This window comes from Heptranchias perlo, chromosome 20 (assembly GCF_035084215.1).
Source record: "Heptranchias perlo isolate sHepPer1 chromosome 20, sHepPer1.hap1, whole genome shotgun sequence".
NCBI classification, from domain to species: domain Eukaryota; kingdom Metazoa; phylum Chordata; class Chondrichthyes; order Hexanchiformes; family Hexanchidae; genus Heptranchias; species Heptranchias perlo.
In genome coordinates, this window is record NC_090344.1 from 44,243,212 (window position 1) to 44,269,180 (window position 25,969).

The window sequence follows — 25,969 nt, forward strand, 5'->3', positions numbered from 1 at the left end:
ACACAGAAGGCATTAAGGGGTATGGGGAGAGAGCAGGAATATGGCATTGAGGTAGAGGATCAGCCATGATCATATTGAATGGCGGAGCAGGCTCGAAGGGAATGGCCTACTCCCTATGATCATGCAGTTATCCAAATAGGAGGTTTAGTTAACATGCTAAACCACCAGAGAAAAGATCTAATGCGTTACAGTTACCATCAGAACCCAGAGATTAAAGAACTACTTACCCCTCACTCCCTGGAATCCATTGTTTCATATCTACGTACTTACTTTAACTGAAGAATTTTAACTTTGAGTCATTATTTACACTGATATAGCTGTCCACAGACTGTATTTCACTGGTGCATGTCAACATTCGCGCAAGATGGCCAGTGGTTGAGAGGCCTTTAAGGTCAAGATAGGCTGCAGTTTACTTTCATTCTACTCACATTGTACTTTATGATAAACCTGAGCTGCATCACTGATTATTGTGTCGGTTGGACGGCCGATTTAAAAGTCAAGCTGGTGTGGGTCAGTGGAGGATTTGATCTCAAATTGCACACTTTGGTCTTGTTCGTTTTTACGGGAGGAGCATTGAGGAATTTGTTTCAGTCGTGTATGCAGTGAGGGAGAGCTGGTTTGGAAAAGCAACCAAGTCTGACGTGAGAAAGCTGATTTGACACCAGGTTGCACTCACCAATCTCAGAAGTTTTAGCTTTAACAGAAATTACATTACCTAAAGTCCCAAGCGAAAATGGTTAAAATAAGTAATTCCTTTGTTACTGTTATTTTTTTTGAATAAAAGGGGTACTGATGGTAAACTGTGATACCACAGATGGGAAACCTACTATGAGTGAAGTGTATTAAAAATGCCACCTCCTCACTCGTAGCAAGATCGCACCAGTTTGGTTGAAACCTCAGTGTGTTCAGGCAAGGGCGTGCTAAGTTGAGGAAATTGTAATGCTTGTGGCGTGCACCTACCGACACCTGCATCAAGTGTACTCGTAGAGCGAGCCAACCGACCCAAGGGAGATGGGACCAGACATGTGGTGATAAGTAGACAGACTAGTTCCATTGCATGCCATGACACTTTGCTATCATAGTGTGTATCTGCTCCTGGGGCAACCTGCAGACTTCTACAGTCTTTGTGGAGCTGACCAGTTGCATAGGGGAGCCTCACTGGAGGTGGTTCAGCTATACTGCTTTTGGATTTGGATTACTCGTACTGTAACTCTGGCTCTGTACTCACACAGAATTTTGGTGCTAGAAGTCATTGCTTAACAACAGCATAATTTACACATCGTTACGTCACTGGTACTCGTAGATTTTGAACCGGGTCAACACTATAATGTAACTAAGAACTAACAGCATTGTACAAGGCCAGATCATTCATTCTTAAAGAAAATAAATTCTCTCACTTCCCCTAAGTCAGTGCAAGACTTGTCAAGTTTGACTTGACTGTCACTGTCATTTAAGCTCGATATTCCAACACTAGCGGTTTTTAATCCCCCAGCTATCTCCTACCTTTGTGGTTAGCTCCGACCCCAGTTGGCTCCGTTTTTGTTTCATTCATTTCCTGAAAACAGCCTTAGGTGCAAGTGTAGGTGGCAGTTCCTGTATTTGTACTAATTAGTCTAGTTGCCTTAAATGTCAAGGGCATTGCTGCTTGTACATTCAATTGTCAGAGTGAAGAAAACAAAGCTCTCCAAAGAATTCAATCACCTTTTTTCTCCACAAATGCAGTTTAAGGCACACGTGTTGACAAAGCTGTCAGCAGCATGCCTGCAGGTTGGTTAAAGTGGAAGAAAACTCAGTCTCCTGGAGCTGCTTCAGAGACTGAGTTGAGTTCTTTTTCTTTAAGCTCATTTGCAACACAAAGTACAACTTCACACGGATTCCTCCTATACTGCTGCTGGTGACAAATGCAGTCACATTACAGATTCTACACATTGAGCGATTAAATAGTTGCAAAGTTTACTGCAGTGTTGGAGGAATGAATTGAATTTGATTGCCTTCAAACGCCTCATTTGTTTTAAATACAGCATCACTGTATGATTTTAAAAATTACTTAAGTGCAACCATGTTCTCGTATGAAAACCAAACTAGTGTACAACCAGAGGGGACATTGAGGGGACAAGGGAACAGAGAGGATGCTAAGTGGAATTGTGTCTCTGGTCGGTGCTCTAAAGGATAGGATTTTACCAGCAACACTCTAACCCTTTTAAAGGCATGCAAACTATTCTTCTGATGTTTAGGAATATGTGAATCCTTTATGTCTCAAAGCAATCAAGATGACATGGTGAGGGGGAAGATACACTTACTGACAGTGATGAGTGAAATGTTAACCTGTACTGACCCTGAATTATGGATATTTAACCAATTGTTGATTTGTGTTTACTTTAATGGATGGTAAAGTTAAAAAGTAAAGGAGGTAAATGTAGGGCATCATACTTTCAAGCTGAGATGTTGGCGTTAATTCACCGATCCAATGGTCTATATCCTTTCAAGCTGAGAGCACAGTATTTATCCTGTTGTCTCAATCAAGGCAATTTTTTTTTAAAGTATCTTTTCAGAAGAATCTGATAAACAGGTTCGGATTTTGAAATATCAGGTCTCCACGGATTTATGAGAAACACTTGAAATGTCATATTTCTTGTGTAATGAGGCATCATTGACTTAGAGTTGATCAGTTTGGAGGCAATACTTCACATTGAAAGTGCTTATGGCAGCATCCCCCATTAGCTCACCTGGTGAAGGCAGAATGTGATTGAGTCACACAGACCGGAAGGTTGAATCCCGTTCTGTGGTGAGTTAGCTGCTCTCAGCCAGGGACAGCAGATGGGGTGCTACAATTGGCCTCAGTACGCTGGGCTATAGAAGGGGAAATCATTTAGGGTTCCTGCTCCTGATTAGTATTCAATGACCCCATGCTGGAATAGTGTACTTATCAATTTTGGGTGAGAATGACATCAGGCTCAGCCCAGTTGAATAACCTATGTAAGGACTTGCACAACACCAGGTTATAGTTCAACAGTTTTATTTTAAATCACAAGCTTTCAGAGCTTACCTCCTTCATCAGGTGAGTGAAGGGTTCTAAAAACCCGACGAAGGAGGTAAGCTCCAAAAGCTTGTGACTTAAAATAAAACTGTTGGACTATAACCTGGTGTTGTGCAAGTCCTTACATTTGTCCACCCCAGTCCATCACCGGCATCTCCACATCTTGAATAACCTACAAATCATTACTGTCTGAGTTCACATATCAGCTATGGGCACCTGGGTGAGGTAACACAGGGCAACTGGAACCTGTGGAACTGTACCCCAGTATGACTCCGAGCCTTCAGCAGAGGAAGGGGAAAATGGTCACATATTTTGTGACGCGATGTAATCGCTTTTTTCGGAACAAGTGTGAAGCAGAATCATATCAGAGTTTGGTTTCCTGCTGTCACCAGTTTGGGCGTATGGCAGTAAAACCTCAAGGTGCACTAAAAAGCGTATAGTCCCTAAAGAAAACAGAAACTGCTAGAAATGCATCACAGGTGAGCTAACATTTTAGAGATGGGTTAACATAATCTGTTTTGATGAAGGGCCCTACCCAAGATCCTCTTTTAGGTGTTAATTAATCCCAAGGGTCAGTGCTTGAACCCCGGTTTCTAATTTACATTGATAACCCAGGTATTGAAAACAAATGCAAGTTGGCCAGATTTGCTGGTAGTGTGAAAATAGAGAGAGAGAGCAGTAAAGACAGAGGGTGTAGCAAAAGATTTTCTGAAAAATTCAGACTGGATATGTAATTGGTCAGACAGCAGCAAATGGAATTTAACATTGATAAACGTAAAATATTGCATATTGCTTGCGAAAAAAAATGTCATGTGAGTTTACAGCAAATGGAATTGAATTATTACAGGGAGGATTAAAAAGGGACCAGGGAGTGGACTCACTGCAATCTATATTGAGACACATTTTAAAAAGCTAATCAAATTGTTGGATATATAGCCAGAACAGTCAAGTATAAGTCTCCAGATTATACTGAGGTTTTACACTATGTTTGCAGCACTCTGTTCAATTCAGGGTGCTACACCAAATATATATATACAATGTGCACTAAGAAAGGTGCAGAGAAGAACAACAAGGCTGATCGCAAGTGGGGTGAGCTTTAAGGAAAAATGAGATAAGTTCAAGATGTACAGTCTAGAATGAAGCAGGTGAAGGAGGGGGGAATCACTTTGAGGTATGTAAATTATTACGTGTTCCAGATAAGGTAAACCCAGAATGTTAGTAGGAAACAGGACCAAGTGTCATAAATTTATTAGTGAAAAGTAAATTTAAAACAGATATTAGAAGAGACATTAAGGGTGCAAAATATTTGGAATAATAGGATCACTGGGTAGTGGAGGCAGAAGTATATCTGGCCGTCTTCCGACTTTGGATCCGACTATGCTAAATGGGAGGCAGCTCCAAGCTCCATTGCAAATAAATAATACCCATGTATACAAAGCTTGCATAAACTCAGCTTCTATGATCTAGAAAGAAGCCAGTGAAGTGAAAGTTCTTGTTGAGGTATTTCAAACATTAAATAGTATCATTAAACCTCAAGTTCTTCCTGGTATTTTTTTTTAACGTAATTCTCATTGGTATAAATTTATATCCCTTGGTCCTATATGCCGGTTTTACCTTTTCTATACCATTTAATATCTTATGCATTGAATTGGAATCCCCCTACTTAATTGGCTTCATTCCAGACTGTAGAGCAAGCTGCAAAGACACTCATGAGTAACTGTTTATTTTAAATGAAGCGTGCTAGCATTAGCATTCAGTGGGATCTAAAAGTGGAAGGGTGCCAAACAGAGACATCAAATTGCCTCATTCCTACGTTTCGGAATGTTCTATTTTACTGGGATAAAAGTAACCGAGTGCTTGTGGAAAATGATGTCTAATTGGGCAAGCCTTCAGATAGATTCTGTCACTTCTACTTGAGAGTTTCACAGCAATGAGGTCAGATTCAGCTTACCAATCTTTGCACCAAGGTACTATTCCTTCAGCTTATTACTGAAAAAGGATCAACAGGGCAGATAAATACAAACTACGCAACATGTGAGTAAGTTGTGTTGTTCCCAGAACTAGTGTTGTATCTACCATTACCTCATTAACATCTCTCAGCAGTGATCCTGTTTTTATCTTTGTATAATTATATACTTGTCAATGGTGCAGGTTCTGAGTCATCCCACCAGTGTTCTCATTCTTCAGGGCAGATTTCAGCATGTTGTGACAATTTGACACTTCCCGTGATTTTGGAGGTGATTAGATGTAGGTGTATTGTGAAAACTGACATGTAAGGCTGGTGCCAGATAATGTGAAGAGCAGTGCAGTGTTAAAATTACTCGGTAGCAAACAGAATATTAACCTGTTTGATGGGAAATTGCAACCTCTTAGTGTCTTCAGTGATGGGTACACGGCTGATTAATGTAATGAGTAAACACCCACGGCCCACATTTCCCCTCGACAGTCAGGCGCTTACCTTTTTTGTCCTTCGGTAAGCTGCATTGGCATCCAGGAAAAAGTGCCAGTGTTTTGTGCACACTTCGAAATATTTCCTCCTCCCTCCCGCATCTCAGCTGTGAAAAAAAACCATTCAGAGTCCTCCTCTTGAGTGAGTTACAGTTGTCCTCCTCATGCCTGAAATTGCAGCTGAAATGTGTCAGCTCACAGTGTAATCAGTAGGACAAGTGATTTTTGTGACGTGACATTCCATAATTCCTATCCAAGTTCTGGAATTTTCAAAAAACACAAGTCCCGGAGCTTACCCAAAGCAGAAACAAATTGCTTGCCACAACTTTGGCTGCTTTCACACTGAGTGAGACGTGTGCTGGTGAGGCCATTTCCGAGCTGGATGAAAAACTACTGGGACTCTCCCAAGACCCATGGCTAAAATTGGGTCTTGTGAACTGCCGGTCTTGCCGAGTCCCAGCAGTTTTACATTTGGCTTGAGGCTAGCTATGCAAGTTCCACACTGTATGACCAGTTCCTGAAGCACGGCTCTAACGCAGCCAAATATAAAGCAGGTATCAGTATTGCTGGATTAAGGTCTCAAACTTCTGTTACATTCTGTAGTGTTATGCCATCAGGTGACTGGCAAACTATATACATACAGACCTAATAAAAGTTAAATACTTGCCATGGTCATAATGTAGTTTTTATGCGAAGTCCAAATTTTGGCTTTTAATGAGTAAGTGGTACAGTTAGTCATGTTGTATGCCTTCTTATGTCATCCTTTGCCATTTCATACCAACAGAGAACTCCACTTTTTTCATGTTTGTATTTTGTATTTGTATCGCAAAAATGTAATCTACTGAGAGTGTCAAAATGCCAGTAGGGAATGTTGACTGAACCTGTCCTGTGCCATTTGTCTGAATTGTTCCTTTTCACCCATCTGAGGGCGTGTGACCAGGTTGGAGATTATTTCTGTTTGCCGTCACACTGCTCGCTCAGTGGCAGATTACCACTTTCTGCAACATCAGGAAGACAAACTGCCGCTTCCTTCTCACTTTTCTCCCCAATCCCCACCCCACCTCAAAAACATGGTTGTTGTCTTTGCATCTCTGAGCTGCTCTGCCCAATGGGTCAGCCGAAAATAGAAAAGAATGGAAGGACGTGGCACTCGTAGAATCCAGTGTGAGGAAGTATTCCGAAGGAGTGGGGTGGGAGAGATTGTAGACATCAGCCTTGTGCTGCTACTTAGCGAAATTTTTCAATTGTGAATTGAGAAATTTCTTCTTTTAACCATTGATTTTCAAAGTTTCTGCCTTCTGTTTTATGTGCACATTCCCACTTTGAATAAGCAAAACTAGACTTTGAGCCTCGTCAAAAGAATGTGTCCCGTCATTATTTTTGCCCCGTCACCTTGTGTTTTTCATCATTCATTCTGTTTACTGTGTAACATGCTCTGTGTGTTTGTTTCCATCGTCCTTTGCATGCTGCCTCCAGCCAAGGGCGCTGAGAGTAGTGCTGTAAGGAACCAGTCAGGTGTTGGGCCTCAGGCCGAGGTGCTCCAATCTGCTCACCCTCCGCCTCCTGTACTCTGTAAGTTGTCTGGGCATGCTGTGTTCTGCATTTCACGTGACTGCCTGTGTGTGTTTCCAACTTGTAGAAAGTGGCCATTCATAAAAAGAAACACTAACACATATTTTGTATTTAGTTACTTGACAGTTTAACTTTGCATTTCTGCTAGAGATTAAGGAATTTGTTTTTCCCCCTTACCTTTCCCCTACCTTTAATATTAAAAAGCATGGAGGTAATGCTTTGAAATGTAGCCATTAATTGGTGCCAAAAATAAATCTGTTTATCCATTTTATAATCAAACCCACTTAAGCTGGCAAACTTCATCTTATTTTCTCCCATTCTAGTGAAACCTGAATTATTCTAATATTTAAATGGTAAAATAAAATGACTAAAATAAATTTTCCATGTAAATGTGAAACAGACCTTTTAATTAGACACAAGAGAGACACACAAAAGCCAATCTGAACCATTTGAGACAAAACATAACTTACCACAGGGGAAAAGAAAAGTAGTTTCTACAAACATAATCATCCACAGAAATCAGATAACCTATCAAGCGTTATACAAACTGAAGTGTTAGCCAGGTACATGAGCAAATTTTAGTATTTCAGAAGAAGCTAGAATCTATTGAATTCATACAATAGCATGGAAAAATCTTAATGATGCATTGAACTTTCTCATAGAAAAATACAATACATGGATATCTAAAGTACCAGTTAGGTAAAATGCAAATGATACCAAAACAGTGCATGTTAATCACATAAAGGCACTTTTGCTATTTCAACCACATCTGAGAAAGTTTAAGCCTCATATGTAATAGCTTATCAGTAATTTTGCACAGAAAATGCCAAAAGTGTCTCAGGTGACATGATGCAAAGGTCAGAGACTTACAATAAAAAGACACAGAAACCCGAATGATTTTTTAGTGCTTACACCTCTTTTACATTGGTTATTAAAGCAGAACCTGTAATATCAAGTAGGGTAATAATTATGGGGCCCAAAAAGAAGCAGAGAAACTTAAGGTGTCATTTTCTTAGCTGCCCAATTTTCAGTCCAATTTAGGAAAGATGCTCTTTGCACAATATTCACAAATGTGCAAAGTTGTGGAATTACCTCTAATCTAAACTATTCTGAAAATGAAACAATCTGCCACGGTTGCTGTGAATAAAATCATTCAGCAACAAGAGTTTAAAAGGATTACTGTAGTTTCACATAAAATAAGTCATTTCAGTATATACAGGTCTAATAACAATGTGGACTGTTGTACTTAAAGAAAAACTGATCTCATTAGAAAAGTACAAGAAATTTATACTAAAGTCTATAAATAGATTAAAGAACACTGCAGTGGAAAGCAAACATTCAAAATATTGAAAGCTGCAACAGTCAACTATGTAGTTACTTGTCAGCATTTAAGATGGAGTCTAAAATGAATCAGTTTGTTGAATGCCGACATGGAATTTATTATGAATGGCCTAAGCTTACAAAATGCATGCTGTTGAGCTGAAGCACCTTTGGCTTGAATCATTGAGATTGTTTTACATGGATAACTGTAATCACTCTAAAGTACAGCATCTCACATTTGAAGCTGCATGACTTGTGATTTTGCTGTTGTTGATTGGAAGGGAAAGAAGCGTCGTGGCACACTGTGCTTGTACGTGAACACCACGCCACAGAGCTGTAGGTTCAGTTCACAGCCACAATTCACCACATGGTGAACGCACTGACTCAATTGGGGAGGTTCATCTTTGCAGGGAATTTTTTTTTTAAATATAGAAAATGGATGTGTCAGTCCAAGCAACTGTCTCCCTCGAGTGCAGAATGGCTCCATTATATATATTAAAAAAGGGGTGATATTGTATCAAGAAAACACCAATTTTTAGTTTGTCCCATCCCATCCATGGAAGTCTACGGCATCTCCTGTCTTTCAAATGTAGATTTCTCTACTTCGGGTGCTCTGACCTGTGCTGGCTAATGTCACCATTGCCAGCATGGAAGATGAACGTCCTATAATGCAGAAAGTGACTGCTCTAGACTCAATTCAGTGCATTTTATGTATGTCAAAAATCTTGATTTCTTAAGAAAAGCCTTTTCACATTTTCTCCCTTTCTTCTCCCCCTCCTAGCTTTCACTGTGCCACACAGCCCATGTGTTTTTATTTTGTTCTCAGAGCATGGACGGTGCTAATGAAGCTGCATTTATTGCTCATCCCCAGATAATTGTAAACAATTTTACAACACCAAGTTATAGTCCAACAATTTTATTTTGAAATCCACAAGCTTTCGGAGGCTTCCTCCTTCCTCAGGTGAATGTTCCACATTCACCTGAGGAAAGAGGAAGCCTCCGAAAGCTTGTGGATTTCAAAGTAAAATTGTTGGACTATAACTTGGTGTTGTAAAATTGTTTACAATTGTCAACCCCAGTCCATCACCGGCATCTCCACATCATCCCTAGATACCCTGAGAAGGTGGTGATCATATTGATTGGTTTACAACTGAGTAGATTGCTCGGCTATTTCAGAGGGTTTAAAGAGTGGACCACATACTGTGGGACTGGAGTCAGATGGAGCTCAGATCAGATTGCGGTGGCAGGTTCTCTTCCCTATAGCAAACCAGTTGGATTTTTAACAACAGTCTGGCTGCTTTCATGGTCTTTTGTTTTTCAGTGCCAGCCCACCAATTATGAGATTCACGGAATTCAATTTCACGACTTGCCTCACTGGGATTTGAACTTATAGGCTCTGGGTTGCTAATCCAGTATCATAACCACTACACTATCCAATTGGTCCCTTTATGGCTTGCCTGTGAATTTTGCCTCCTGCCCACGATGGGGGCCTTTCGCCATCAGTTGTGGTTCCCCCACCCCACCATGGCTCAGACCTTTATAGATTCACCGCCAAAATTTCCCAATACTGTAAGCGCCCGATCTTGTTGGAGGGGAAAGGGAGATAGTAGTTGTACTTCGCTGCAGTGAAAGGAGAAGACACAAGAGCAGCTGTGCCTGTTCACTTATGTCCAACTCCAAACAGCCTGAAGAGCAGAGTTAGGAGATACAGGAGGCCTCACAGCAGGCCACCAAATAGTTCTCTTGGCTGAGGAGGAATCGGGAGCATGAAGGGGGTGAACATTTGTAAAATTGTCCCATTTTAAATTTGATTTTTTTTTTACAAAGTTCTGTCAATGACTCCATAATGAACATAACAAAATGGCACCAAAACGTGGGTTCATGCAGCTTTAAAGTCATTCATAAGCAACATTGATGACGAAAGTCACATTGCATTTGTCTCAAACATTTCCAACGTTTCCTATATTTCTGATAAGGTGTCAGTACAAGGATTACAGAGTCTGCCATCTTTAACGGCCTTGGGGGAGAAAAAACTGACACTGAAACTGAGTTATAGGAAACTATATGGAATTCTCAAAAATCTGTTGTAAAAAGGCTGCTTTGTGTTTTTTTTATTGTGAAAGTTTTAAAATGTCTTTAGTGTGTTTAAATGAAGACTGCTGTTGTGTTAACTCTGATATAATGGATAGCTGACCGGGCAACATGGTACCTTTCCTTCCACATTGGCGACCCAAGTGCAAAATACATCAGCAGATTACTATTGTGGGCCTCTGGCTGTGTCGGGAAAGGTACCATGTCAGTACCAGTCAGCTGTCCTATTTATATAATGAAAATGTTGAAAAGGCTCATTGGATTCGTTGAATTAAAAGATGCTACCCACAACTTGGGGATTAAAAAAATTAAACATCTGGATTCTATATTCCTGCTGAGATGGAGTTGTATCCAACTTCCTTGACGCAATGAGATTGAGTTACCAAGACAGTTGTCACCTCACCAGAACTTTTATTGCACTGGTCACAAGGCCAATTATGCAGAATATTTTATTCCCCCGTTAAGAGATGTCTCTCACTGTACCTGACACAGTATCTCACTCCTATGAAGATTTTCACCGTTATGTTAAGAATTAAGAGAATGTGAATATCGGTTTCCAGTGTTTAATCTGTAATTGTAGTCATTAATTGGGTCAAGGTGCTGCTTTGTAACAGTTTCTTAAAACTAAAGCTTTGGAAATTACATTTTGCCAAAAAATAACTGCTGAAGCAGTATGCTCTTCACTGTGATTTTAACCATCTTGAAAAACAAACTATGGATTCTATTTCTGATTTAAACAGTTTGATTTAACAGCATAACAATCATTGAGAAGAAGAAACTAATATCTATTTATGTCTCGGATCATGATGGGTTCATTCCCTCCCCTCTTCCCCCACTCAATACTGCAAAAGTTCGCAATCATTTCAGTAGCCAGAAAGGTGCAAAACTAAAATGAAGAGGTTGAAATCGGTTGGGGAGGCGTTAATGTGTATCTTACTAGATTTGGTCAACCTCACATTGTTACAGTATGGAACAGTGTTCAGATTTTTTGGCAAGTGAAGTTGTTTTGAATTAACAAGTGCAATACATGACTGTGAATCTCAGAATACAGAAGCGTTCTCAATCATGTATAGACTGTTTAAGAGCCTATGTGCACCATGGGTGCACAAAATGTACACAGCACAAAAATACCAGAAACAGCTTCCTTCCTGTTAGAAGTGCAATGGATACATACTAGAGTTAAACGTTACAAGAAATGCTGAATGGTTACCGATGATACACAGTCAGAACATTTTAATGTCCATCATGTGACCCCCACATATTTGGTATGTGCAGGATTCAGTCCACAGCATGGACACAGTGAAGTCTGAATTAGTGCTGCTTATCAAACTGTATTCGGGTGCATACTTCCATCTAGCATAGAGTGAGAAACAGTGAACTGCATTATTCCGCGCTCATACTTGAATCCGAACTTTGCGGTGCCACCCTATAATGGTACTTGTGAATTTTTAATTTCTACGTACAAAAAAGTTCATGACCTGATGCAAGTTCTGATGCTGTAGTGTGGTGCGGTGAACTTTACAGTTTCTCTTTTTCTTCAGCGACTCTCTCCCTATCTGTGTATCTTTATTTCATTTTTCAACTTATGGGAAAAACAAAACATTGGAATATATCGCATGTAATAGCAAATACAGTTGTTAAAACATTACTGTCATATTACTTATAAGCAACACAGAAAATGGATGTCAACCATGTAAATTTTAGAGTGTTATATACATGTGTTTTCATTGAGTTCTTGAAATATATTTCATGTCATTTTACCACCATAAGGATGTAAGAAATATATTTCAAATGACATTACTTCCCCATAAAGATTGTGCTGTTTTCAGCTTTTTACCCCAGCTTCTCTTCATCTCCCATTATTAGCTGCAAAGTTCACAGATGTTCTTAGCAGTGTGCGAAGAGGGTCAGGTCCCTTCCCTGAACATGAAGGGGCCCAGACTGCTGCCACACAGCCTCAGATGCCTTCTCTCACTCCCTCCTCTATGCCTAGTAAGTAAATGTGTGACTAAAGACCACAGAGCATGCAGTGTACTGACAGCATGCAAGTCCTGTATGCACATTTGATGAGCTTTTGTTCAGATAATTAGCAAGAACTGATGTTCCAATAACGGACACAACCCTAGGTTACTGTATGGTCACTGGGGCAAAAGCTGTTTATCTCACTGGTAAATGCTTGAACCGAGGTGCCACGTTCATGTCACTGGCATGTTAAGGTCCCATTTCAAGCAAGCAGTTTATATGCTGATGAGTTTAACATGGTGGCTGGTATTCTAACGAAGCCACTATGAACTGAGTTCCATTATGTTTACAACCAAACCGCATGCAAGACAGTTCTGCAGCTCTGTCAGTCTCCTCTGCTGTGTCTCAGTTTACAGAGCAGCACTGCCATCAACAGCCACATAAGATATATTGTTAGCCAGCTTGTCTTCAATTAGCAAAAGAAAGCAGAAAATCTTTTCAAAGTGACTGTTGACTTTTCTATCAGGGTAGCATAAATGCAGCCATGATATATCTTCCTTAACTACAATACTATCAACTATTTTTAACAAAAATTAAAAAAATTAGAGTTAATAATTACCTCCATGCTGAAAAAAATTAGATTGCACTCCTGCCGTTCATATTTGTTTGGGAGCATTATACCTTCTCAGACTCTAGTAGATCCTGGTCCTTGTTAGCTGGCCTCCCATCTTCCACCCTCCGTAAATTTGAGCTCATCAGCTGCCCATATCCTAACTCACACCAAGTCCCGTTCACCAATTGCACCTAAGCTCACTGACCGACATTGGCTCCCAGTCCAGCATCACCTCAATTTTAAAATTCTCATCCTTGTGTTCAAATCCCTCCATGGCCTTGCCCCTCTCTATCTCTGTAACCTCTTCCAGCCCTACAATCCTCCGAGAAGTCTGCATTCCTCCAATTCTGGCCTCTTGTGCATCCCCGATTTCCTTCGCCCCTCAACTGGCGGCCGTGCCTTCTGCTGCCTGAGCTCAGGAATTCTCTCCCTAAACCTCTCTACCTCTCTCTCCTTTAAGACGCTCCTTAAAACTTCTTTCACCTGTCCTAATATCTCATTATGTCACTCGGGTTCAAATATTGACTGATAATGCTCCTACGAAGCGCCTTGGAATGTTTTACTACATTAAAGGTGCGATATAAATGCAAGTTGTCGTTGTATTGTTGACTTATTTTGGGTAGCTGACTTTGTCCTTTACAAGACAGGGTACCTGGGAGTGGGCCAATATTTTCAGGGGTTCCCCACATAGAAACGTTTCAAAATCTTAGCTACATACCGGAACACTGTTTTTCAAAATAAATCTGCCGACCTACCAGCTGACCTTTACCCTCGCCTTATCAATGTTTCCCTCCACCCTTCCGGCTCTGCAAAGCTGCTTTATAACTTAGAAATAATGGGATCGGGATCAAAACACCAACTCGATGGAAAACTGAAAGGAAACAAATTGCAGCTGGGAGTATATTTCAGAACTAACCTTCTCACCGTTCAAAGGACTATGTGAGTGAACTCTGTGAGCATCCTCTATCTAAGGCATGATAATACATTCCCTGCCAATCTCTATTTGTTTCTTCCCGGGTGTTACCTTATTTTCAAACATCAATTTATGCCATTACACTTCACTGTTGTTAGCACTGGTATTCCTTTTGTTTTAAGGTGTAGATTGAGCAAAAGGCAGGAATTTGCTTGAAGAAGCAATTTTACTTAAGTAGCCTGTTAAATGTACCCCTCATTAGTTACTTCCAAACACCATTCTAAAGTTTTACCTAGAAAATTTACAAAGTACTGTTTAACAATATGAAACAGTGCAAGGTGGAAAGTATACAATAAACACTTTGAGACTAATGAAAATAGTCAGTGCTAAATCTAACTCATACAAGATGCAGCTTACTCAGTGATGTCACAGTTTTTTTTGTGTAGCAAACATTAGCTTGCTGTGCTTTCACTTGTATCAGTTGTTTTAAAGCCTGTATTTTATTACATCATCTCTTCACCTTCCATTCTCAGCTGCAAAGTTCACAGATGTTTTAAAGAGTGTGCGGAGAGGGTCCGCACCCTTTCCTGAATCTGAGGGCGGCCAGTCTGTTCAGACACCACCTCTCACTCCCTTCATCTCCACCCCTTGTAAGTAAGCAAGCAGTGCTCCCTGACTGAGATTCTTCACTCTATGGAAGGCTCAGAGAATGCTATATGCTGACTGCATGTGAAAGGCATGTGTGTTTTCTACTAGTTTAGTATGCAGTGAAATTAAGTCATACAAAACTTGTGCTGGATGTTGACTAAATACATCAGTATGTATTTAAGCATTGCTTGTATCTCGAGTGGCACTTACTACAGGGCAAGAGTAACTGTACCATTAAGTAGCACTGTGAAAGCAAACCTAATTTCAGTTCAGCAATTCAGTTCAACCTGAACTTTAAAACATACCTCAAGCTCAATAGCACAATAGAAAATAGAATATAATAGAGTACATTAAACTGACCAGGCACTAAACACTGCTTCTTGGAAACTCCTGATATACTTCCATTCCAGGTGAGAAAGTGACACCTAATTTAACAAAATTGCCTTTTTTCCGTCAGTAATTTTTTGAGCCAAATTTGACATGGCTTCTTGCTTGAGAATTTTATTTTTACTTTTGAAGGAATGATGTATCTTAATTTTCTCCCTAAGTTATCCTGGGTCACGCACTGACTGATCAAAGGCAGCAGCTAACCTATTGCCAGGCCTCTGGTGATGGCTCTATGAGCCAGCCGCTAGGAGTTTCAGAATAGTAGATCCTGTTGAGGCTCCCCAAGATTATCATTTCCATTTGTGAGGAGGTGTCACTCCTCTGTTCTGCACCTACCTACATTAGCAAGGCTGAAATCACAAACTTGCATCCCACGTTGTTGCAAGTTGGTACTTCAACTTGCTGTCCATTACTCAGGCAGTTATCCCTCACCAAATTGATCAAGTTGAAGTTAAGCATACTGTGAAATGTTTGTTTCATTTTGACTATAACTTTGAAATGGAAATATAAAGCATGCTGTGGCTGGAGATGTTCCCTAATTTTTTTTTACTGTGCACACTTTGACAATATGCTTGGTAAGAGGCTGACAGAACCAGTTTTGTCTCTATGAATGTGATTTTACCTAAAAATGATTCTAATTCTTGCATATCCATCCATTTATCTTGCATGTTTAGTATTGTACTGCTACAATCAATACCTCGAATATGCCACCACACTTTATACCACTAGTCGTGATCAAAGTAATCTGTGCTAATAAAATAGCAAACAGGCTGCCACTTTAGGCAATGACACAACCAACAGCCTGACTCTTCACTGTTATTGCAACAAAGGCGATGGGGGTATATCATTAAGATTGTTCCCTTGTTGCTGGAGGTCACATTTTTCCACTTAGCTTACTGTTTGAATCATCAGCTCTCCCAATAAGGCTTGCGGATCTGATGAATTGCATTGTGCACCGTAGCACACAAGCCACACAAACACAGCTCGTGGAATTAAATCAACCACGCAATATCAAGCCAGCCTGCTACTGTGCTTGACATTGAACCAGACTTTAGAGGGCGCCCTCAGGTATTCCACCTTATTTGCTTCATTGGTAAGTAATTCCTTGCCTTTAAAGCTTTTAAAATATGAACTTCCAATACAATCTTTGGACAGTGTACGCGAGTTCTGTTTCTTCTCTTCCCAATTCCCCTTCTAAAATATATTCTTCTTGAATGCTTCAACAGCCAGGTAGTCATGTATACATATTTAATCTACTTTACACCCCTACTATTTGGTTCAATGAGATTCATTTTATAGCGGTGGTGAATCTGACCCTTTCCCAACCTTTATGAGATGGGAGAAAGGCTAGACATTTTAAATGACTAATTCTGCTGAAGGCTCAGCTGTCAGCAGTATACATTTCAAAGATGTCAGGGCGCTCGGCATGTTGCTGACTGGGTATGTGATCTCGCATTCAGCCTATGGGACTTTTTGAATATAACTTATTCCAACTCACATCCTGTTATTTCTGAAAAGCAAAACTTGGTGGCTGTGATTGCAGTGTTTATTATTTCATATCCATTTGAAATGAAAATTGCATCTTATTCCCAGGGAATATCCACTGGTGTAATTTTTGCGATTTGTTTTGGTTAATCAAGTAATCAATTCAACATAAAAAAAATAATTGATAGTTCAAGTATATTAAAATTGTAAAAATGCTGTAAGTTTTTGGTTAAGTCAGGATTTAATATATTGGGTAACATGGTTTTGAAAAGATTTAATATATTGGGTAACATGATTAAGAAAAGATTTAATATATTGGATAACGTGGTTAAGAAAAGATTTAATATATTGAGTAACATGGTCAAGTAAAGATTTAATATTGGGTAACATGGTTAAGAAAAGATTTAATATATTGCATAACATGGTTAAGTAAAGATTTAATATATTGGGTAAAATGGTTAAGATTAATTTAATATATTGAGTAACATGGTTAAGTAAAGATTAATATATTGGGTAACATGGTTAAGTGAAGATTTAATATACTGGGTTAGCCTTCTGACTAGGCAAATCCTGGATCAAATGCACGCACAATATTTAACTGTACTCTGAGCAGTTGGTCCAACAACGTGCTGATTCTTCATTCAGCATGTCATCAGTCCAATGGCACAGCTCCACTTTTGCCTTGATTTTTTTCAGAAAGAAATAGTCACTGGCTGACCAGCTTCATACTTCATTTTAAAAAAAACTGCTCAGATATCGTCACAATTGTATTTTTAAGGGCATTAATCCAGAAGGATCAAATGGTAATACATGATATGATTCACTGAATTAGACTGCAGACGGTAATCCATGCAAATCAGCATCTTGTTCAGTCAGCCAGCAATGTTTGGTGGCAGGTTTATGGATTGATCCTTAAAGCCATATTCTCTTCTTGTTTTACCCTAGTGGTTCTGGAGTACGGTAAGAAAAGAATGATTAACATTCCAAGAAAAAACTGGCCTGAGGCACTGATCCTGCATACATGCCCTCAAGTTATAAAGCTGCAGAAATGGGATCCTGCCCATAATTCTGCACCCAGCAAATTCCCAGTCTCAGCAGAGGGCAAGAAACAGGGAGGGAGAAATATTGTCAACTTTTCTCAGCCTGGGTTCCTCTGACAAACTTCCATACAACTGCCTGTAGAATAACAGAGGACTGCCAGCAGCTTATTTTTTATTAGCTGGAGAATGGTGCACATCACCAGGGTTAGGAAGAAGAGGAAAGAGGAAATGATTGCTTTGCCAAGTCCAGAAGTTCCAATGCCCATTAAATTGGACTGCTTCTATATTGTAAAGCACTCTTTACTGGCTCTTTATGTTAAAGTACACATGTACAATTTTGTTCATTGGAACTTAATTTGTGAGATCACTGGGATCAGGATGTGATCCTAATCATGAAGTTTTTGCAAGTCCAAAATAACGTGCAGTATAATGTAATCAACTATCTTTGTTATCATAGGATATGCAAATTTAATTTTACTTGTGACTATGAATATAATAGTCCAGAACAATGTGGTTCCATGGCACTATTTTGAAGCAGAGCAGGGGACTTTTCCCCAGTGTCCTGGCCAATATTAATCTCTCAACCAACATCACTAAAACAGATTATCTGGTCATTATCACATTGCTGTTTGTGGGACCTTGCTACGTGCAAATTGGTTGCTGTGATTCCAGAATCAGAGCAGTAGATTGTGCATAAAAACTTTTCCCTGTTTTGGAAACCAAATTGTTACTGTACAATTTGGAATGGAAGTTATTTATTCCTCTCAAAAGAGAATATGGCTTTAATTTTTTTTTGGAAAAACATTTCCTCATAAAGTTTATCCATTTCTGCTTTTAGTCTCAGATATTCTGTGTCTCTTTCACATTTTACATAATTTCTTTCACAAACTCAGTTGCTAAAGGTGTGGACCGTGTAAGTGTTAAGAGTCAGTCCAACGATTCCAAGAGACCCCTCAGCTCACCTCCTCCAACTCAATGTAAGTGTTACAGATGTTAGTATCCGACTCTATCTGAACAATGGCTTTGTTATGCCATTTAAGTCATCATACTGCTATAACAGTACTTTACTGTAATGGTACACCGTGAGGAATGACATACTCTGCACAATTAGGATTTAGTACTCTTCCAGATGGAAATTTGCCAAGGGGTTTCTGAGGAGATTAAAGTTTGGATACCACTCCAGTGCTAAACTTTTCAACTTACTTCCCGAGTGAAGTTGTATTTTGCCGGTTACAGGGGAGGAGAAAATTAGAGAAGCATCCTTATGCACAACTCCACTAAGGTTAAAATTTGTGGAGTTGCCAATGCAATGAACTGTCCAACCATCCAAACTAAGTGGGATGGGGTTAGGAAGGAAAAGATAGGAAGAGTTTTGCAGAGCGTGGTTAAAATTAGATATGGAATTGCACAATTCACATCACAAAACTACTCTGGTGAAACCATAACCTTTTCCTCACAGAAAATGTTTTTATGCTTTAAGCCTTGGAAAGGAATAGTTCACCCACAGTACTTTGAAGGCGTAAGCACTGAAAATTTTCGTCAAGAATGGTTTTTCTAAATTTCCTAGTTTGATAAGTTCAAATTTTTCAGTACATCACAAAAATCAATGCTGGATCTTCAAAAGCTGCGCCTAATTTACACTGCTGTATCTTTGCAAGATATTTACACAAATGGGGAGGAGAATTTTCAGGAGTACACCTTTTCGAAGAAACCAGTTTTCCAGTGGTGCCAACAGACTTCTGTCCAGTATGCTTTTTTTTCTGCTGGTATCGCAGATGACTGGCACTGAAAAACTGGAACAGAGGAGTGGTAACTGTCCTATGCGTCCACTGTTCTGATATGAGATCAGCAGTGAAAAAAATATCTGGTCAATACTTAGCTGTTTGCCCAATGTCGTCTCTTCCCCGTTTACCAACAGTGGCCTTGAATTTCCTCCATCCTTGCGCGTAGTGTCGCACATAAACTGGGCGCAAACCAATGATGTTAATTAAAAGATTGCAAAATTTACAATACACCCAAATCTCCTCGAACTTTTACAGCTATCTATCAATCCGACCACCCGAACACATCTATACCCATAAAACTGGCCATGTCCCCAAGTTACAGAGCCTCATAAACGAGATTCCTGTAATTGCGCTTGCTCAGAACCTCTTTTCAAATTATGACCACATTTTCAGGCTCAGCAGGAAAGAGTAATTTTTCTGGTGTTTTATTGCAATTTTTTTTGAGTGTTTTCGTTTCATTTATCCTCAGCGAGACCTGCTCTGTATTTTCTGTAAAAGTCACATTAAAAACTGAAAAGCTTCCCTGATTGCAGATTCTTAAACATGCTGTGCCTGATGTATGTGAATGATGGTTGAATGGGTTGAAACTTTAATTTTTATACTTAAAGAAGGAATGTATGGTGTGAGTTCAGCGCTTTCCTTGGGCCCCAATTGTTTACGCCTATTTCTACGTTTGGGCATATTGTAATTAGATTGGCAGGGAATTCCAGCATATTTTGAGATCGGAAGAATGGGCACATTTTTGGGTCTAACTTCCGGGATGCGCCTACGCATGAAATTCAAGGCCAGTGTTTCTTAGTTCATGTGTAATAAAGTAATATGGATCTAACTGCAGGGACAATGAATACGTTCGATGGGTGTTACGTCTAGTTTTGTGCCAACTGGAATATTTTACACTTGGTCTTTAAAGTCAGATTGACATGGTCATACATGGCATTTGCACTCAAATACAGGCCCTCAAGTAAACTGTTCTCTTAATCTGTTCCTGGCATATTCCCTTAAATACTTAAGATATGCATATTTACACAGTTGCACTATCCCAAATCGAAAGTTATGGTCTGAAGTGAACATTTATCAAAGGAAATGTGCTTAAGAACATCAGGGCAGATGGGGAAAATATATGAATGTGATGTACAATTTGAAACAGGTACCTTCTACTTTCCAATGTCTTTATTTTGAATTTCACTTCATTGTTCTCAAAAAAAGCTATAGCTGCATTTACCTCATACCCCATTGCTGGCCACACCATATCCTTCATAGGTTCCCTCACTCTTGATCTTTGGAAGCTTATATATTTGTACAGTCACGTTACTGTCAAAGCAGTATGCTTATCTGTTATCCATGCTGTAGTTAGCTGATGTGGAAAAAAAATACTGGATTAAGTCATTTTATGAACAAAAATTCCTTTTTTAAAAAAAAGTTCTGTAGTGGACATTAAAATTTTTCAAGACACGAGTCAGGAAATGTGCCTATTAATATCTCAGACACCCATAATATTTCATGGCAGTAAAAAGTTCAGAGATTGAAAATACTGGCAGTATTCAGTATACTGTCGCAATATGTTTTATTAGAAATGCACCGACAGATAGGTGGGCCAGATGAACTGATGGTCTTCTCCTGCCGAAAACTATTACTGTGTTCCTATGATACATCTACATTGTTTGTGTACCGTCATTGTTTCTAATGCAACACTGCACTGTGATATTTTAAACTTCACTGAAGAGCCTGCATCAGCCACATTGCATAATGGTGCTCTATCTTCCCTTCTATTTCCCGGCAATTTTTTTGTTTGTCCTTTCTTCCATTTCTTTTAATGTCAAACACTATTCACATACCAAGGGGCTGAAAACCTGACCTGCTCCCAGTCATCTGTTGGCACCACTCTTCGACCTCAGCTACTTAGAAAGGCTTAAGGACCTTGGTCTATTTACTTTAGAGCAGCATAGACTTTGAGAAGACCCGATAGATGTCTATAAAATAATTAAAAGGCTGAATAGCGAACCTCTTGATAGATTATTCCAGTTTAACAGATTGGGGAGGACCAGGGGACATGAGTTTAAACTATGTAAGATTAGGAATAGACTGGTTGTTAGGCGGTTCCTCTTTTCCCAGAGAGTACTGAGCCTCTGGTATACATTGCCGGCTGGTGTGTTGGGCCTTGACTCTCTGCATGCCTTCAAGAGGGAACTAGACTGGTTCTTGACTGGGGGCCAAATTTGTCCCCTGATTTTTTGCTGCATCCTTTCAATGGTTCTAAAATTCTTGCTCTAATGTGGTGCTCAGAGCTGCACACAAAACTCAATTGTAGGCCATGTCTTGTACAAATTCAACATTGCTTCCTTTCTTCTGTATTCAATGCCCCTGTCTATAAAACCCTGAATCCCATTTGCCTTTTTTTTAATGAACACTCCCACCTTGATCTAGGTATCTGTACCCTAAATCTCTCTGTCCCTTCACTCCGTTGTGAATCTTGCATTATAGGTTGTACTTCCTTTTACTGTTTTTTTCCCCAAAATGCATTACTACACATTTCTACTTTACTAATCTGTTTACATTCTCCTGCATTCTTCCTCATTTTGCCACACTCTAATTTGGTCAACTATTAATCTTCTGTCCACATCCAACCTGAGAGGTCCCAGCACACATCGCTGGGCAGACTACTTACTCCCCATACCTCACGAATCTGAAAAAAATCTGTTTACCACTGTGTCTCTGTCCATGTGGTTACATTCCCTGTAATACCACATGCCTTAATTTTCTTAAGTCTCTTATATGGCATCATAATCAAATGCCTTCTAAAACCATTTTCTGTAAACAAAACGTTTCAAATGCAATCATGGACATGGAGGGGAATTGAGTCAGGACTCATTCTCACTTTGTGTTCATAAGTTTTCAATCTCACTTATCATAAAAAGAGCAGCAGCGCTACTGCAAATGTGGAATCATTAACCTTCTCTCACCACCAACACGACAGCTCCGAGAGACAGGCTGTACTCTTTCTAGTCTCAATTTATCCTTTGGTGAGCGGGTAATAATTATTTTTAATCCTTTTGGCTTATAAACTCCTCCCTATGCCATGTTAAGAACTTCCATTTATAATGAATCAGAGATGACAGCTAGGATATCAAGAGCATCTGGAAGGGCATAGCACGTTAACTAAATCTGATCTGAGGACAGCTGGATAAGAATAGCATGCGTAGGTCACTCAGTTTAAATAACAGCTCGGTGTCAGTAGTAGAAAGATATGGCCAAGCACTAAGAACAGAAATGACAAGCAAAGTGGCAGGTATGTGAAACTATAAGAACACTCCCCCCAGTAATTATAAATGATTTGACTGTGTGTTTCTCAATATTTGCAATGTAAATGTTAACCAAAGAAAACTCGTTACATTTATGAAAGATACTGAGATGGATAGGAAAACACATCTTGGTCTGACTTCAGTTGTCTGTAACTTGATCAAACCAATATTGGCTTAAAGTGTTGTTTGCTAGGTAGTAATGAATATGCAATATGATTAGCACCTAACGGACAGGCTGGAGAAGGGGCTCTGGGTTGCCTCTCATTCACATCCTTTCCCTGTTTGAGATGCTGGTTGATTGCTTGACAGGGCAGCTCTGTGCATTCCATGGGAGGAATATTGAAATGAGACAAGAAGACTTTTGTTCTAAGAAGGGCTGATCTGATTAGAACAGTATTTGTTATGGAGCACCAATTATGTAATGTGAATTATTCTACTGAATTGGAAGTTTTTCATACCTTTAAGGGTTTTTTAAAGCTATAGTTATGGCAAAATTAAAGCCAAAATTTATAAAAATAACTGTAGATTTTAACTTTTTCAAAACTGAGTTTTTCAGGACATATTTCCCAACTGCTACTTTTTTTTCAAGTTTTATTTGTTGCAGATTTGTTGTAAATAAAGCATTTGCAGCATTTAACAGGAAATTGTGTAAGCACAGAATGGTATGGAAACAAGTTTTTTTATGAGACATCAAGAACTACCTTTACCAATGATTCATATGTAAATTGCGGCAAATTGTCAACATGAAATGTCTTTTCAATACATCAATGGAGATTTTTGTCATTGTCCGTTTCAAGTTGTTCCTTGCCCCCAACCATCTTTTCCCAGATAAGGAGGGCATGCTTGTATAACAGCTTCCATGTTTCTTCCAATGCCATAAGAGTGTAGATAAAAACTGAAATGCTGGAAAAGCACAGCATGTCTGTCAGCATGCCCCCTAACAGTAGCTACAATGTAGGGCAAAATATTAATCAGGAAATAAGGGGGGCTTGTAAAAAAGGTAATGCAATAATAATGGGCGATTTTAACTTTCACATAGATTGGATAAATCAAATTGGCAAAAATAGCCCTCAAGAGGCGTTCGCAGAGTGTACTAGGGACTGTTTCTCAGACCAATACGTCGGGGAACCAAACAGGGAACAGGCCATTTTGGATCTGGTAATGGGTAACGAAACAGGATTAATTAATGATCCTTGGGAAGCAGTGATCATAACATGATAGAATTTCACATCCAGTTTGAGAGCGAGGATCTTGGGTCTGAAACTACTGTATTAAACTTAAATAAGGGCAATTATAAAGGAATGAGGGCGGAATTGGCTGAAGTGGACTGGGTAAACAGTTTAGATGGTATGATGGTGGATAAGCAGTGGCAAACATTTAAAAAGATATTTTATGACTCACAACAAAAATATATCCCTGTGAGGAGGAAAGACTCCACAAAAAAGGTGAACCAACCATGGCTAACTAAGGAAGTAAAGGATGGTATCAGGTTAAAAGAAAAAGCATCCAACATGGCAAAGAGTACTGGTAAGCCCGAAGATTGGGAAAACTTTAAAAACCAGCAAAGGATGACTAAAAGAATAATAAAGAGGGAGAAAATAAATTATGAGAGTAAACTAGCAAGAAATATAAAAACTGACAGTAAAAGCTTCTACAAGAGGGTAGCTAAAGTAAACATAGGTCCCTTAGAGGATGAGACTGGGGAAATAATAATGGAAAACAAGGAAATGGCAGAGGAATTGAACAGATATTTTGCATCTGTCTTCACAGTAGAAGACACTAATAATATACCAATAATAGTAGAAAATCAAGGGGCAGAGGGAGGAACTAAAAACAATCACTATCACTAGAGAAAAAGTACTAGGTTAACTAATGGGTCTAAAGGCTGACAAGTCCCCTGGACCTGATGGCTTGCATCCGAGGCTCTTAAAGGAAGTGGCTACAGAGATAGTGGATGCATTGGTTGCAATCTTCCAGAATTCACTAGATTCTGGAAAGGTCCCAGCGGATTGGAAAACCGCAACCGTAATACCACGATTCAAGAAGGGAGTGAGACAGAAAGCAGGTAACTATAGACCAGTTAGCCTAACATCTGTCATTGGGAAAATGCTGGAAACCATCATTAAGGAAGTAGTAGCAGGACATTTGGAGACTTATAATACAATCAAGGAGAGTCAACATGGTTTTACGAAGGGGAAGTCGTGTCTGACATTCATTAGAGTTCTTTGAGGAAGCAACGGGCAGGGTGGATAAAGGGGAACCAATGGATGCAGTGTATTTGGATTTCCAAAAGGCATTCGATAAGGTGCCATATAAAAGATTACTGCACAAGATAAGAGCTCATGGTGTTGGGGGTAATATACTGGCATGGATAGAGGATTGGCTAACTAACAAAAAACTAAGAGTTGGGATAAAAGGGTCATTTTCAAAATGGCAATCTGTAACTAGTGGGGTGCCGCAGGGCTCAGTGCTGGGGCCTCGACTATTTACAATATATATCAATGAGTTGGATGAAGGAACAGAGTGTCTTGTGGCCAAGTTTGCTGATGATACAAAGATAGGTGGAAAAGCAAGTTGCAAGGAGGATACAAAGTGTTTGCAAAGGGATATTGACAGGTTAAGCGAACGGGCAAAAATTTGGCAGATGGACTATAATGTGGGAAAATGTGAAGTCATCCACTTTGGGAGGAAAAATAAAAAAGCAAAATATTATTTGAATGCGGAAATACTACAAAATGCTGCGGTACAGAGGGATCTGGGTGTCCTCGTACATCAAACACAAAGGGCTCGATATTAGCACCCGCGATTGGGTGCATTCCTGGCGGGGGGGCTCCGAAAATCGGGGAATCCCGGAGCGGGTCGGGAGCCCAGCTCCAACCCACCCACTTCCGGGTTCCCCACAGACGCGCTGACGTGCGCGCGCAACCCCCGCATGTGGGACTCCCGCAGGCAATTAAAGCCGGCAGGGTGCCACTTGACAGTATTTATTCTGCTATTTCAGGTCGTTAACAGACCTGATTAAGGAGATATTTCAGGAGGGGTGGGATTTTACAAACAACTGGGACTGTTTCCTGTACTGGGGGGAACACTCCCAGTTCAAATGGACATGTTGCAGCTATCAGCCTGTGGCAGCTGCAAAGGTCCATTTGACAGGTGGGGAGGGGAGACCCTCACTCATTGCAGGAGGCCACTCTGTCACTTTGGACAAAGTTTGGCCTCCACCACCCTACTCCTAACAATAAAATTCACCAACTTGCACACTTACCCCGGGGTCCAGAGACATGTACCTACCTTGTGGACCCCCTCAGATGTACATCTTCCGGATGGGGGCCGCCGTAGCTGCAGTCATTACCTCCTCGGAGGGCGAACA

At 39.9% G+C, this 25,969-nt stretch overlaps 1 protein-coding gene across 39 annotated transcripts in view; it reads left to right on the forward strand.

Moving 5' to 3' along the window:
- LOC137335779 (calcium/calmodulin-dependent protein kinase type II subunit beta) overlaps positions 1–25,969 on the forward strand; it is a 233,461-nt gene that overhangs the window by 193,118 nt on the left and 14,374 nt on the right. For 16 of the 39 annotated variants that reach the window (XM_068001138.1, XM_068001141.1, XM_068001147.1 and 13 more), the window contains 4 exons: positions 6,962–7,057; positions 12,335–12,460; positions 14,490–14,606; positions 18,410–18,493. The exons of 20 other annotated variants lie outside the window; for them this stretch is intronic. In XM_068001138.1, coding sequence (XP_067857239.1) covers positions 6,962–7,057; positions 12,335–12,460; positions 14,490–14,606; positions 18,410–18,493 — 423 coding nt within the window. The remainder of the gene's footprint in view (positions 1–6,961; positions 7,058–12,334; positions 12,461–14,489; positions 14,607–18,409; positions 18,494–25,969) is intronic. 3 more of the 39 variants (XM_068001155.1, XM_068001156.1, XM_068001148.1) reach the window with 2 other exon arrangements.